The sequence below is a fragment of the Rosa rugosa genome, chromosome 1 (genome assembly GCF_958449725.1).
Source record: "Rosa rugosa chromosome 1, drRosRugo1.1, whole genome shotgun sequence".
Lineage (NCBI taxonomy): Eukaryota > Viridiplantae > Streptophyta > Magnoliopsida > Rosales > Rosaceae > Rosa > Rosa rugosa.
This window is the reverse complement of record NC_084820.1, coordinates 53,424,110-53,438,428: the sequence shown is the minus strand read 5'-3', so window position 1 is coordinate 53,438,428 and position 14,319 is coordinate 53,424,110. Positions and strand designations below refer to the sequence as shown.

At 36.7% G+C, this 14,319-nt stretch overlaps 3 protein-coding genes across 3 annotated transcripts; 2 read left to right on the top strand and 1 right to left on the bottom strand.

Moving 5' to 3' along the window:
• The first annotated feature begins 262 nt into the window (after positions 1-262).
• On the top strand, positions 263-3,485 carry LOC133725449 (telomere repeat-binding factor 4-like). Its single transcript, XM_062152715.1, has 6 exons — positions 263-556; positions 926-1,092; positions 1,754-1,838; positions 2,547-2,636; positions 2,938-3,166; positions 3,263-3,485. Exons 1-6 carry the CDS (start codon positions 293-295, stop codon positions 3,292-3,294), a joined length of 867 nt encoding a protein of 288 aa, XP_062008699.1. The 5' UTR covers positions 263-292; the 3' UTR covers positions 3,295-3,485.
• A 371-nt stretch (positions 3,486-3,856) lies between these two features.
• On the bottom strand, positions 3,857-6,899 carry LOC133725448 (glycylpeptide N-tetradecanoyltransferase 1-like). Its single transcript, XM_062152714.1, has 2 exons — positions 6,767-6,899; positions 3,857-5,484 (listed from the first exon to the last, which is right to left on the bottom strand). Exon 2 carries the CDS (start codon positions 5,463-5,465, stop codon positions 4,161-4,163), a length of 1,305 nt encoding a protein of 434 aa, XP_062008698.1. The 5' UTR covers positions 5,466-5,484; positions 6,767-6,899; the 3' UTR covers positions 3,857-4,160.
• A 4,571-nt stretch (positions 6,900-11,470) lies between these two features.
• Positions 11,471-14,313, top strand: LOC133725447 (eukaryotic initiation factor 4A-8). The gene is made up of 5 exons (XM_062152713.1): positions 11,471-11,633; positions 12,477-12,546; positions 12,673-12,779; positions 12,939-13,369; positions 13,462-14,313. Exons 2-5 carry the CDS (start codon positions 12,479-12,481, stop codon positions 14,095-14,097), a joined length of 1,242 nt encoding a protein of 413 aa, XP_062008697.1. The 5' UTR covers positions 11,471-11,633; positions 12,477-12,478; the 3' UTR covers positions 14,098-14,313.
• Positions 14,314-14,319: the final 6 nt, after the last annotated feature.

Genomic DNA, 14,319 nt, shown 5'->3' with positions numbered 1-14,319 from the left:
TTGTTACGTGATGTACTTTAATTTTATTATGAATAAACAATCGATCATCATACTAATTAAAAGAAAAACAAAGAGTGAATCCCAAAATAAACGACTCCGATTATAAAAGTGTAAAGTAAACCTAAGCTCGTCGCGTTACAATAATGTTCACGTAGTCAGTTACTGATCAAGAATATCTTGCTCAACTACCCAGCGCGTTACACATTGGGCCGACCCAATGCATTGGGCCTCAATCCAGACTAAAAGAAAAGTACCGGACACGTAAAGAGTCTTCTATTGAGTCCACCACAAGATGTCGTCTTCTTCCCCTCGGAAACAGAAACGAATTTCCGAGAGAGAGAAAGAGGGTTTCAGACAGGCACACAGAAAGCTCGGAGTGAAAGGTAGAGAGAGAAACAAGGGTAGAATGGGAAACCATAAGCAAAAGTGGACCTCGCAGGAGGAAGATGCTCTAGTCGCCGGAGTTGCAAAGCACGGCGCCGGCAAATGGAAGAACATCCTCATCGATCCAGAATTCGCCCAATCTCTCATTCTCCGATCCAACATTGACCTCAAGGTTCTCTCTTATTCACCTCCATTGCCACTCAATTCACTGTTTCCCTATTCCTTCAAGTTCAAAATTTCGTTGCGAATTCTAACATTGCAGATTGCTGTTAATTTCTGCTATTTTCTTAGCCGAATCGGATAATGCTTGAATTTTTAGGTTGAGTTTCTAGGAAACATGTAATTGCTTGGTTAGGAAACCCTAGGTCTCCCAATTTCTGTTTAAGCTGATCATATATGAATTTGTATAATGTGTTTTTATAGTTGAATTTATCTGGTAAAAGCTTTATGGAATTGATTAGCTTATGAATGTGACTCGTTTTTCCGTCTGCTGTAATATAATGTAAATTGGTTTGGTAATGCTGTTTTCGCACTCGAGCAGGATAAATGGAGGAACTTGAGTCCCAGTCTTGCACTTGCACAAGTTACGCAGAAGAAAAGGAAGAATTCAAAGATAAAGAATTCAGTTCGTTACTCTGCACCTGTGCTTGCACTTCCTAGTGGAACATCTCCAGATGCTGTCATGGATGATTCCAACACTGAAGAACGGTGCGTTTTTTTTTCTGATCCTTATGATGTCAGTTGTGAGTCCACAGAACTGTCTTACTCTGTTTTAGATTCTGATTGATAGTGGATAATACTTTCTTTGACTCCAATGATGTTGTGACTTAGTTTAAAGTAGAAATTAGGTTGAGAAATGTATGTTATGTCTAAAACTCTGTATCATGTAAAGAGAGCAGGAATTAAAAGGCCTCTCCTATTTTCATCATAAGAAGACAACTTTAAGTAAAAAGTGAAATACCTGCTTTCAGTGTCTCCTATTTTCATAATAATTAAAAGGTGGAAATACTTGCTTTGTTCAAAACTGATTCTAACTTTGGCTGAAAATGTTCAAGTGCAAAGGAATCATCAAGGCCTGCTAACAATTTATTAGCTAGACCCAGTGTTGACTTCTTCTGCAATGTAATATAGTACAGTAGGAGGACATAGTATAACTGAACATAGACACTGAACTGATTTTTAGGCAAGGATCCTGCTGATATAATCTAGAAGTACCTTATTGTTCTCTTTATTGTTTCAACCAATTATTTGGTTCCTGTGGTCATAGCCATACTTTTTTTATGCCTATGAATAAACTTAAAAGATTAATTTTTAAGGTATCTTTTTTGGCTTCTTGATCCTTTATTTTCTTTATAATATTTCTCAACAGGTACAACGCATTGATTTTTGAGGCTCTTTTAACAATGAAAGATCCGAATGGATCTGATGTGGATGCCATTCGTAACTTTATTCAGGTCAGATGGAAGTCTTTATTTATGTTTTATTCTCAAATATTATATTAGATACAATCATTACTTATCATGAAGTAGCAGTATTAGATTATGCAATGTTCCTAGCATGTTGGGAACTAGTGTCTCTGCTGAAATTTAAGGGAATTATGATGAGAAAAATCTTGCATAGCATTAACTCTTCAACTCAACATGTATAAAATTCCAAGTTTTGTTGCACCAACTAATTAAAGATTCAATCAGTGTAAAGCTCCAAGGTTTTGATTGGAAAAGCAAGTTCAGAATATTTCTGTACTTTTATCACAAATAGTGCTATATCTGCTCTTTATATATTGAAATCCGCGGTAAGCTAGATGGGCCATTTCAAGGAAAATCACAGATTCCTATGGGAAACAGTGGTATAAAGCTACCAAGAGTATCACTTTCTGAAAAAGAACTGCTGTCATAAAACGATGAAAAATTGATCCAAGGTCAATTATTTAGGCATTATCTCCAATTTTTTGTTCTTTTCTTGCCATAAATGTTCGTTTCGCTCACCTTTTACGGGATAATTTCTATTTGATTGACGTTAGTTTATCTGAGAGCATAGCACAGTTATTACTCTTGCCGTTAACAATTCCAAGTTTTGAGTTAGCAAGTAATCTCTTGCTGTTCTTTTTAAATTTTATCCTAGTACAAAGAAAGGTGGTGACTGTGTTGATACACATTCTGCAGCAAAGGGAAGAGGAGCCCATTCCACATAATTTCAAAAGGTTAGTGGGTGCGAGGTTGAGAAGTCTTGTTTCACTAGGAAAACTTGAAAAGGTAAATAATTTTCTAATTCTAATGATAATTTCTTTGTTTTCTAAATGTCTTTTTTCCTCTTACGGATGTGCCACATCTGAAATAGTATAATAAAAATGAATCATGTTTATGTATTTTGGATGGCACTGACAAAACTGCTGTGAGAAGATGATGTCGTAAAGATGTCTTTTTTTTGTACCGTTGAAGTTTTAAAGGTTTAACTTTTATGTAGTAATGCTGTCATGTAAATTTGCTCCAAGTTTATTTAATCCTCTGAGCGATACCTAAAATTGTTCTGAGTGCTTGTTTCCTCCAAATGTAGACCAGAAATGGCTTCAAGATCAAAGTTTTAGGAACAAAAACTCCTAGGGGGTTGGCGACTTCTACTGAAACAGAAGATGATGCTGTTCATATCGCTGCCTATACAATTGCTGATGCTGAAAACAAATCATTCTTGGCTGCTGAAGCAGTGAAGGAGGCAGAGAGAGTTTCAAAGATAGCAGAAGAGACCGAGTCTATGCTACTGCTAGTGAAAGAGATCAATGAACAATGTAATGTCAGAAACACCTATTCTTACATGAGTGATTATCAGTCGTTCCATTATCTTGATTCGTCTTATGTTCATATGTTTGCCTTTTATCTTGCAGGTTCATGTGGTGAAGTTGTCCACTTGGCTTAGGTCAGCGGTTGTAAGTCTAATTAGTGGATTCCTTGTAACTTGTAGGATGTGCTTGTAAATTTGTCCTTGTATCTTCAGTTATAGCTGAAGTCAATTCCATGTGAGATCAGAGATAGATGATTAGCATACAAAGTTGCTTTTTAGTGCATTTAACCTGCTTTTAGTTGTGGCAAAGTAAATAATTTTCCATCCTTGAATGACCAAAAGAAAGAAAGAATTCAAATTGTTGGTATGAATTGATCTGTCTATGGAATTTAGTGGTGCAAAACGAAGATTCAAAGACACTTGCATCCATTAAAGCGTGTTTTTACTTTTTAGGGGTTTGTCAGTTGGTCTTATGTATTGCTTTCTCTCAAAGATTACAGTGGTTTTCCAAATACCTAAGCGTGAATATGGTAGATCAGACTTTGTGATCAATCCCTGAAAGAAAAATGCAATGGACAACTGCCGTCAACCAAGCCATCTACCCATTATCTCTCACTGCAGAGCTAGTTGGTAATTACTAATTAGGTACATTTGGATTGTAAAGAGATTTCAACCGGATGAATGTAGATCCTGAAGAAGCAATAAGCAATCCATTTTTCAGTATACTTTGGAAAACGAAGCTAGATTGCATGAAACTAGAACAGGATAGAAAATGCTGGTCAAAGAACAAGGATATGGGCTAAAATGTTCTAAAACAAAAATGGCCATCACTAAAATCTTCTTTCGAGTCTCTAGAGTCTCAACAACAGAAATTCCAGGCAAAGAAACTTGCACAAAATTGCACGACGGGCAAAACAAAATCTACAATCTGAAGGAATGCTTTCCCACCCAAAACAATACAACGTGACTATCAAAACTATAAGCATGTATCAGATTATAACTTATAAGAGCACAAGCCCAAGCTCTGATGGTCTCAAAGGATTTCTTAGCCGATAATTGTAAAGATAGTAATGAAGCTTCCCATCACCTGGCCCAAATTTCAGCTCCTTCAAGAAAGATTCATTGAGCATGACATCCAAAGCATTGAAAACATCATAGTCATTCTGTCTTGCGACAATAAGAGCATCATTCATCAATTGAAGCAACGGAGTCTTAGTTGAAACATTGTAATACGAATAAGCTGCTTTCAAAGTCGAATAATTCTGATTGCCAAGGATAGTCGAAGGAAGTGTATAAAAACTGCAGAAATCAGTGATGTCATGAGTCTCTGGACTTTCAACAAGATAACTATTCACAACATTCTCTTTTGGAAGAAGCCAATGTTCCACATCATTCTCATCAAGATCAGGGGCTACAATAAACTTGCTTAAGTAATCCCTAAGTAGTCGTGTGACTGCAGGAACATCATGGAGCTCCATTTTTCTGAACCCTGGGGTGACCGTTGATTCTGGTAACTTGTACAGTTTGATTGTTCGACTCATTGTCATTCTTGCACCAAGTCTAGAAAACCCAACATCTATCAGCTTCTTTGGATTCAAAGATCTGTGCCAATACTGGCAAGATGACATAGGTGTAGGGAGTACAACACCAGCAGTATAAGCTGCTTGCCATATATTCTCTAAGTGAACCCTCCTGGTCACCTCTTTGATCATAACAGGAGCAAGTCGCTTTGATCTAAGCTTCTTATGAACACATAGGAAGTTAATCTCTGCCATGGTAACAACATCATTACGGACCCGAATTCTAGAAGGAACACCGGTAATGAAGGCAACTAACTTCTTTGAACTTATGACGCGGACACCAATGTGCCAACTCCTAAAATAACCTGGAGGGTGAAGAGCCCAACGAAGAAACTCCTTCGAATAGTTAAATCTAAACATGTTCTCATCATCCTCGACATAGTTATTTGTAAGAAGGTTATAGACCTCAGCACACATCTCTTCACTGTCCATATCACATGTTATCCATTCATAGAGATTGGGAAGCTTATAAGGTTCCTGTTTGACTTCAGATAATGGTGTTGGGTCCTCGATTGGGCCTTCAGGCAAACTGTTGTCCCCAAGGTCCTTGAATTGACCAACAGGTTGTGTTTCCCAAAACTTATGTTTCTTTCCAAGAGAGAGAGATTCTTGAACCTTTCGGGCTAGAGAATCACTCATAAGGTCACTCTCAGAAGGTGCATTTCCATCAGGTTTGGGGTTTGGGGTGTCTTCAGTTGTTGCAGATGATGCGTTGCTATCAACCATTTTGAACTAGTTTCTTAGCCTGAAAGACAATAAGCAAAATAACTAAATTATTAAAATAGGAGTAAGGGAACAGAAAACTTAGATACAGAGAAGGAAGAATAGTAGGAAGAGAGTTAAGAAGAGAACAAGAGATTTAGCAGGTTTATTGTCTTACCAATAAAGTCTTCAAATCTGTCTAACAAAGTACAATGCCTCTATTTATCTATAATTCTAAGAGGTAAATCCTAATAACAATAGGCTAAACTATATATTTCTAAGAAGACCCTAAACAAAGTACTTTCCTTATTTATTATATTCTGCATCAAATCCTAATAACAATAGGTTAAACTAGATATTCCTAAGAAAACTCTAAACAAAGTACTTTCCTTATTATATTCTGCATCAAATACGAACATATGACTGCTAATGAATATAAATCGAACTGGACCTTCAGTTCCACTCGTTTTCTTTTTCCCCAACGATGGAAACACCTAACCAAAAATCAGCATATCCTACTGACAATTTTCACTAGTAGTATTGACATAAAACAAAACTGATAAAGAATACTAAGTATGGAAACCAAAAACTAAAAGCTACAGAATCAGAAAAACACTGCATAAAGGAGAAAAAAAAAAAAAAGATGAATTAGCAAAACAGAATCAAAGTTCACAATGTACAGAAAAAAAAAATATAAAAATCATAGTCTCCAGACGACATAGAAGTGAAGTTGAAAATTGCAGGTGCACAATAACATGAACCATAAACTGGTAACTCATCCAACTAATACCAATACAAAGCCCTGAAGATGTGCTCATGATCAACGAGTACAAACTCCTATCAAACTACTAAAACTTCATTGCCAAAAGGTTGAAAAACAAAATCTAATCTAAACAGACCAACAAGAACAACTATTTTCGTCACTTGAAATTCATATTCCATCTAAATTCTCCTCTCTATTGTTTTACCACCCGAAACACATCCAAGTCAGAACAAGTACGAAAGTGTATTTGCCTCTTTTCTTAGCTGCATTTTCTCAGCGATCAAACATTGATTAAGACAATGCCAATAAAAAACTGCCAAACCCTATACGCAATAAATCACTAAAACAGCACCATCAGTAGCAATTCAGCCACAATTTTAACAAATTTTAGCTCCTAATTTAAAAACCCAAGACCAAGAAACAAACAAGAACAGAGAATTGGGGATCTTTCCTGAGCTTAGAATCACAATATGCTCTTTCTTAAATGTTCTGTGACCAAGAACGCAAAGTTTAAATCTTCAAACTTGAATTATAAAGGGGGAAAATGATGATGAATTGTTACCTGAAATCTGTATATGACGGTGGAGCTTGGACCCGATCTGTGAGAGCTCGATCGATCTAGGGTTTCCTCGGGATAAAAGGTTTGGAGAATTCGAAGAAGAAGAAGAAGAAGGTGGGTAACGGATGACCCTATAATTGGAAATGGAGTACTCATCTGTGATTTAAACAATATTGATGGGCAAATTTGTCATTATGGGTACGTGATTATTGGATTCTAATCCGATTCGCTACCATATTTTAATGACGATTCGACGATCATTATCCTCTACAAATTTACCAAAAAAACCTTAAACACGTTATTACTGATTAGGTGACTGATTCCAACTAGCAACCACGATGAAGTTTTTTTTTTTTTTTTTTTGATGCGAAACCACGATGAAGTTATAAAACTAGTTTTATGTGTTCAAATTCGATGTAATCTAGGGTTCTTACCTAAGGTTTTTTGACTAGCAATTTTAATTATAATTATGACTTTATGAGATGATTCTTAGCTCAAAGAATTGTAAAGGCAAATATCAGCTTCACCCATGAAATAGCTAATTTTATGTAAAAAATTACTTAGTAACAGAAATACAAGATAGAGTGGAACGAAAATAACTAAATACACAACACCATTAAATTCACAAATCGACAACAAGTCAAGTTAAATCCCCACTAGCTCTACGAGCATTAGTTGACTCATTGCATGAGTTGTATCGTGTGACCGATGTTTAACTCCTCTCATGCAGTCAATTAATTAAGAGCTTCGTTCATTCATTAGCTAAGGAATTAAGTGCAGATATCATCTAATATACATTTCACCTAGCAATCTAGCATATTTCAACCAAAGAAAGTTTGGCGAGTACATGTGAAACATTGATACGTTCATGCAGTTGAAAACATAATAGGGCCTCCCTGAATTAGTTAATAGTCATTGATCATTTGATTACCAAGTACAAGCCTTTGTGACCTTAACCAAAGACTACAAATTCAATGAGATTACTTATGCCAAAACTTGGATTCCCGGCCGGCGACTTGGGATTCAGGCAGCCACCAACAACGACAGAACAATTAATTAGAATCTTATAACATGATGATGACAGAAAGCAATGAGCTTTACAAAATCAGAGTGGAAAATCGATTTGGATGTGAGGTGGTTTGATTTTGGCAATGATATCCAATTTTGGCCGGACACGATAAAATTTGGGTAGCAATCAAATCATGTGAAAGTATAGTGGTGCCTTGATTCCTCCTATGACATGGCCAGCCGTATATGACACAAAAAAGGCGCCAACTTTTTCCTCTTTTCTCTTCAATTCTGAGAGAAAAAGGCGACATTCCACGTCGGCGCGCTAATCTATTTCATGCTTCAATTATTTCATCAATGTGTCTTCATGTATATCTAAATGACTTCATCAATGTGTCTCAACGTAGATAAAACACTTTTATTGGAGGAGGAAAGTTCCTCATAAAGATTCAAATTAATAACACTCTGCGCATGTTCCTTATGGAAGCTAGCTTGGAATAATGCAGCATATGATTAGTGCACCTCAATAGTCTTTTGTGCCAAATACCATATTTGATCGAATAGAGAAGCGATGAACGTGAACAAATTAGTAAATGTATGCGGATTTCATTATCCATCTCTTATAGTTTAATCGAATGGTTGAATGAATGAAAGAATTTACTTACTTTATCATGTGGAGTCCATATGCATTTTGATTCTCTAATTAAAGTAGGGAAGTCTTATTTTTTGGTGTTTCCGTATCTCTTCCACGTAAGTATGTATATATATAATAAGGGTCTTTCTAAATGTACCCAGCAAATTTCTATACAGACCCAGCAAGTTTTTTACACCCAATAAAAAAATAGAATTTATAATTGTACTCAGCAACTTTTCCAACAATACCCTTAGCAAAACTCATATCCAGCAAATCTCACACCCAACAAAACTTGGATTATCTCCGCATCAATTTTTTATGTTAATTGTTGCAGTGTGCATTTGAGCCATAATTTTGAGAATCTACGTTGGTGTAAAAGATTGGTTGAAGTTCCTTCATATTTCCAAAATCTTGAGAATCTTACTTATTTAGATCTGGAAGGCTGCGTGAATCTGAAAATCTTTTCGGCGATGCCGTGTAATATAGAATTCATATGTTTGAGATGGAGAGGAATAGAAGAAATATCGCCATCAATTTGGTCTCACGAAAAGCTTCATACATTGGATCTTTTAGGCTGTTGCGAGCTCAAAAGATGGCCTTCCTCGTCGTCAGTTGTGGGACGATTGTGCTCTTTGAAAACTCTGAATCTCAGATACTGCAGTGTATTAGAAATCCCTGATAGTCTCATTTGCTTATCCACGTTACAAGATATAGATCTAAGTGGAACCATGATTGAGAAAATACCTGCAAGCATCAAATATGTTTCTGGGCTGCGCTGGCTATGCTTGCTCGGATGCAAGAAGCTTCGATTTTTACCAGAGCTCCCATCGCAGCTAGAAGAATTGGACGTGGGTGGCTGCACGTCATTGAAAAGCGTGGCAAGTTCAAGGAGTACACAGTGTACACTCATGCAGCCTCGGGAACAATATAAAGGTCCGCGTTATGGTGGAGAGAGGGTTATATTTACTGATTGCTGCGAATTGGATGAGAGTGCAAAGAACAGAGCTTAGAATTACGCGAATGGCATCATCAAAACATGTACGTCTCTCTCTCTCTCAAGTCTAAAGTAGGTTGGTTCCTCTGCTTTTTTTTTTTTATATATATATAATTAAGTTTTTGGATAGTGCAGCTATTAAATATTCATGACTAGATTCGAGTACCCGGCCATGAAGGTGAAGAAGTGTGGGATTATTTGAATATATGATACCCGGCCATGATGAGTCTCCTCTTTTCTAGCCTTTGTTCTGAAATGATCAATTCAGCCAATTCCTCATCAGTCTTGATCTTAGGCTCATAGCACATTCGATTCGAAAGTTAAACAGAGATAATCGGAGAGATGGAGAAGAAGAGGTGTAAAGATTGGAGCGGGGAAGAGAGTGAGGGACTGACTTGGTTGTCGCGACGATGATTTAGAGGCGGAGAGGGAGAGTGAGGCGGAGAAGCGGCGGTGGGACATGGCTCAAATGCACACTGCAACAATCAACATCAAAAATTGATGCGGAGATAATCCAAGTTTTGCTGGGTGTGAGATTTGTTGGGTATGACTTTTTGGCTGGGTGTGAGTTTTGCTAAGGGTATTGTTGGAAAAGTTGCTGAGTATAATTATAAATTCTATTTTTTTATTGGGTGTAAAAAAATCTGCTGGGTCTACATAGAAATTTGCCGGGTACATTTAGAAAGACTCATATAATAAGTGCTTATATGATGTTTTTGAGAGTGATCTTGATGATTCAAATGATATACCGTAATATTTATAATGGGGGTGAATGGGTGATAAATTGTTGATGAAATTATTGTTAAGAACTAGTTTGGAGGTCATGCATGTGGATCATTTTCTCTATTTTTTGCCCCTTTATGTCTCACAAATGTTAGTTTATTCATTTTTTTTTTCACCTTTTAACATGGGTTGTTTCTACAAATTATCCTAACTACCCTCCCTTGTATTATGTTTTTTTTTTCTTTTTTCCCATTTGGCAAGTCAGTCATGAATCAAATATCATTATACAATAAATCAATTTTCTTTTACCTATATAAATGAAGGAAAAATATTACGTTCATTAAGTGGAATGACCTGTATTATTAGACAAGGAATATGATTCCCAGGTAATTAAGTTTATCAATCTAAATTGCAAAGTTGTCCTCATACAACTATACAAGTAGGAGGGGTGAGAAGCATGCTTTACTCTTTTGTTGTCTCGGGTTCCAATATTGCACCTAGTTATTTCGAGTTTCTCGTTTTTTTATAGATTGGCAATAATCCATTTTCAAACGCAGTCTGCAAATTTGGGAAATTTCTAGGTACATAAAAAAAAATTGGAGTATAGTTCAAAATTAATTGTTTGAACAAGACTCACCTGAGGAGCTAGACATGCAAATGCAGACACACGCATAATCAATGGTATGAAACTCTAGCTTAAAATTTATTTATTGTATAATGATATTTGATTCATGATTGACTTGCCAAATAGAAAAAAGAAAAAAGAAACATAATACAAGGGAGAGTAGTTATGGTAATTTGTAGATACAAATTGAATTAAAGTAATAGAAAAATAGAGGGGGTGTGTGAATAGAGAAAATTGGTGTGTGAATAGCACGTGTCGTGAGTTTAATTGATTTTATTTATTTATTTATTTAAATAAAGAGCTGGTGCGGCTGCCCTCAAGTCTTGATTAATGAAACTGTTGAATACAGTATGTCTCCCCTCTGAGCCTAAACCCTTAATTACAATAAGCATCTAGAGACCGTACTAAAATGATTTCATCTTTTGTTGATCTAAAAACACATCTCAAGATTAAGTTCTTTGTATCTAATTCAAATCATAAGTTTAACAAATTACCAAATCAAATAATGAAATTTGGTAAAGATCTCTGAAAATTATTAAATTTAAAAAAAAAGAGAAAAAAGGAAAAAAAAAAAAAAAGCTTGGTAATTTGGTAAGTGGAAAATTACGAGTAGGACGAAATGTTTTCCTAGATAGTGAGTGATAAGGGCAAGGGCGTATCCGTAATCTCAAGTGGGTACACACGAACGGTGCAACACATAAAAAACCTAAAAGAGAGTGAGACTGTGAGAGTATAAAACGCAGCCTCCAATTTCTCACTTTGTCTCCTTTTCAAACTCCACGGCGCAGATCCGAGGAGTTTGGCAAACCCTAGCTCTCTACCTATTCTTCAGCTCTCTCTATCTCTCTTTGCTTTTCTCCGTCAAGCTTTTCATCAACTCAATCAGGTCCCTCTCTCTCTCTTTCTCTCTCTTTTTATATACCACGCATTGAAAATGTTGGATTTCTTTGATTCTGTTGTATTTGCTGAATTTATTGTTTTCGGTTCTATCGCGTTGTGTTTTGGGGGATCTTGATTTGGTTTGGTTCTGTGGATTGAATTGATGTATTAGATGAGTCCGATTGGTGTTTTGTTCTGATTGCTAATCAAGGTGTTTTGTTTTGTTCTGTTCTCTTCTTTATTCCATTGATACGATATGGTCTTGGTCTTTGTCGAGCTTTCGCATAATATTAATATCAGACAGGGAAATGATTGGTTACTCTGTTTCGTTGGAATTGTTTAGTGAAGCCTTGTCTACTCTGTTTTGGTTTGCGTCTGTTTCTTCTATTTTGCAAATGAATTATGAGGCTGATTTTCGACTGTAGAGTTGTAAATTCTATCTCTTTGCATATTTGTTATCTTTTGTCGATTGTTTTTTTTTTTTTTTTTGGATGTGGAACTGGTTGAACCTTGTTGAGCTTTGGGGGAGTGGGCGAGCGATGTTCATCTGCTCTTGGGTTTGTTCCCTGTATATGCAGTTGAAAATCTGCTCCAGAAAGTATAACAGGAGTTAATGCTTGTCGTCCTTTTTGTTTGGTTAACAACTTTAAGATTCTGTGACATTTTTTCTGATAACAAATTGCTTGAGATAAGTGTTGAATTCCGTCTTTATCTTTGAGAAAGTAAGAAGTGCAAGATGTCAAATGATTTTCCTCGTGTTTGTTTCGCACATACCCAGAACCTGAGCAAGTATTTCTTTCTATGAGGTATCTACTGAATCTTAAAGTTGCAAATGCTTTCCTGTTCACAGATATGGCAGGTCTTGCTCCTGAAGGTGCACAGTTTGATGCTAAACAGTATGATTCTAAGATGAGTGAGATGTGAGTTTTATGATCAATTATTACCTTTTTTTTTCAGTATTTTTTTGTGTCATTTCTTCTTTCAAGATAGCTTGATACAGCTTATGGTTTGATGTCACTATTGATGTTTTGCCTAATTTGTTGCAGCCTCTCATCTGAAGGCCAAGAGTTCTTCACATCGTATGATGAGGTTCATGACAGTTTTGATGCCATGGGTTTACAAGAAAATCTTTTAAGGGGAATATATGCTTATGGTAGGTACAGATGGTATATATGCTGTTTGCTTATTGTTGTTTCTAACTTTTTTTTTTTCCTTTTGAGATATTGAATTATTGGTTTTGCAATTGAGATATTTATTCAGAGTGTTCTTTTTCTTATGCTTGTAGGTGTATAATTTTACTGTTATTTTGTAGGATTTGAGAAGCCTTCTGCGATTCAGCAAAGAGGAATTGTTCCTTTCTGTAAAGGTTTGGATGTGATTCAACAAGCTCAGTCAGGAACAGGCAAAACAGCAACCTTTTGCTCTGGAATTTTGCAGCAACTTGACTATGGTTTGGTCCAGTGCCAGGCTTTGGTGTTGGCACCTACCAGGGAGTTAGCTCAGCAGATTGAGAAGGTTATGCGGGCACTTGGAGACTATCTCGGCGTGAAGGTTCATGCTTGCGTAGGTGGGACTAGTGTTCGTGAGGATCAGCGAATTCTTCAGACTGGTGTGCATGGGGTGGTTGGCACTCCTGGACGTGTGTTTGACATGTTGCGGAGGCAATCTCTTCGTGCAGATTACATTAAGATGTTTGTATTGGATGAAGCCGATGAAATGCTATCTAGGGGTTTCAAGGATCAGGTTAGTTATTTCTCTTCTGTCTATCTATTTTTACGTGACTTGGATTTGGTGTGTGGATGTTTAGATATCTGACATGATGTTTTTGTTGTCAGATCTATGACATTTTTCAGCTTCTGCCTTCAAAAGTTCAAGTTGGTGTGTTCTCTGCTACTATGCCTCCTGAAGCCCTTGAGATCACCAGAAAGTTTATGAACAAACCTGTTAGGATTTTGGTTAAGCGTGATGAGCTCACCCTTGAGGGAATCAAGCAATTTTATGTTAATGTCGATAAGGAAGAATGGAAGCTTGAGACACTTTGCGATCTCTATGAGACCCTTGCAATCACTCAGAGTGTCATTTTTGTTAATACAAGGCGCAAAGTGGATTGGCTTACAGATAAGATGCGAAGCCGTGACCACACTGTGTCTGCTACCCATGGTGATATGGACCAGAACCAGCGTGACATTATCATGCGTGAATTCCGATCTGGTTCCTCCCGTGTTCTCATCACTACTGATCTGTTGGCACGTGGTATTGATGTGCAGCAAGTGTCGCTTGTAATTAATTTTGATTTGCCGACTCAACCAGAAAACTACCTTCATCGTATTGGACGAAGTGGGCGATTTGGAAGAAAAGGTGTTGCCATCAATTTTGTGACTAGGGATGACGATAGAATGCTGTATGACATTCAGAGGTTTTATAATGTGGTGATTGAGGAGCTGCCTTCCAACGTGGCCGATCTTCTGTGAGGAGCTGATTTTGTTCTTTTTGTTTTTGAGGCAGATTTCTTATTCCTGTTTTTAAAGTACTATTTAAATGTTTCTTTTTTGCCATTTTGGTTTTAATTTATGCTGTCAAACACATCTAACTGTTTAATTGTATGTGCCTCAGCTATATTTTGGCTTATAAAACCTCTTCAGTATGTCTGTTGCATGCTTGCCATGCGATATCCAATTGGTTTTTCATGTTAT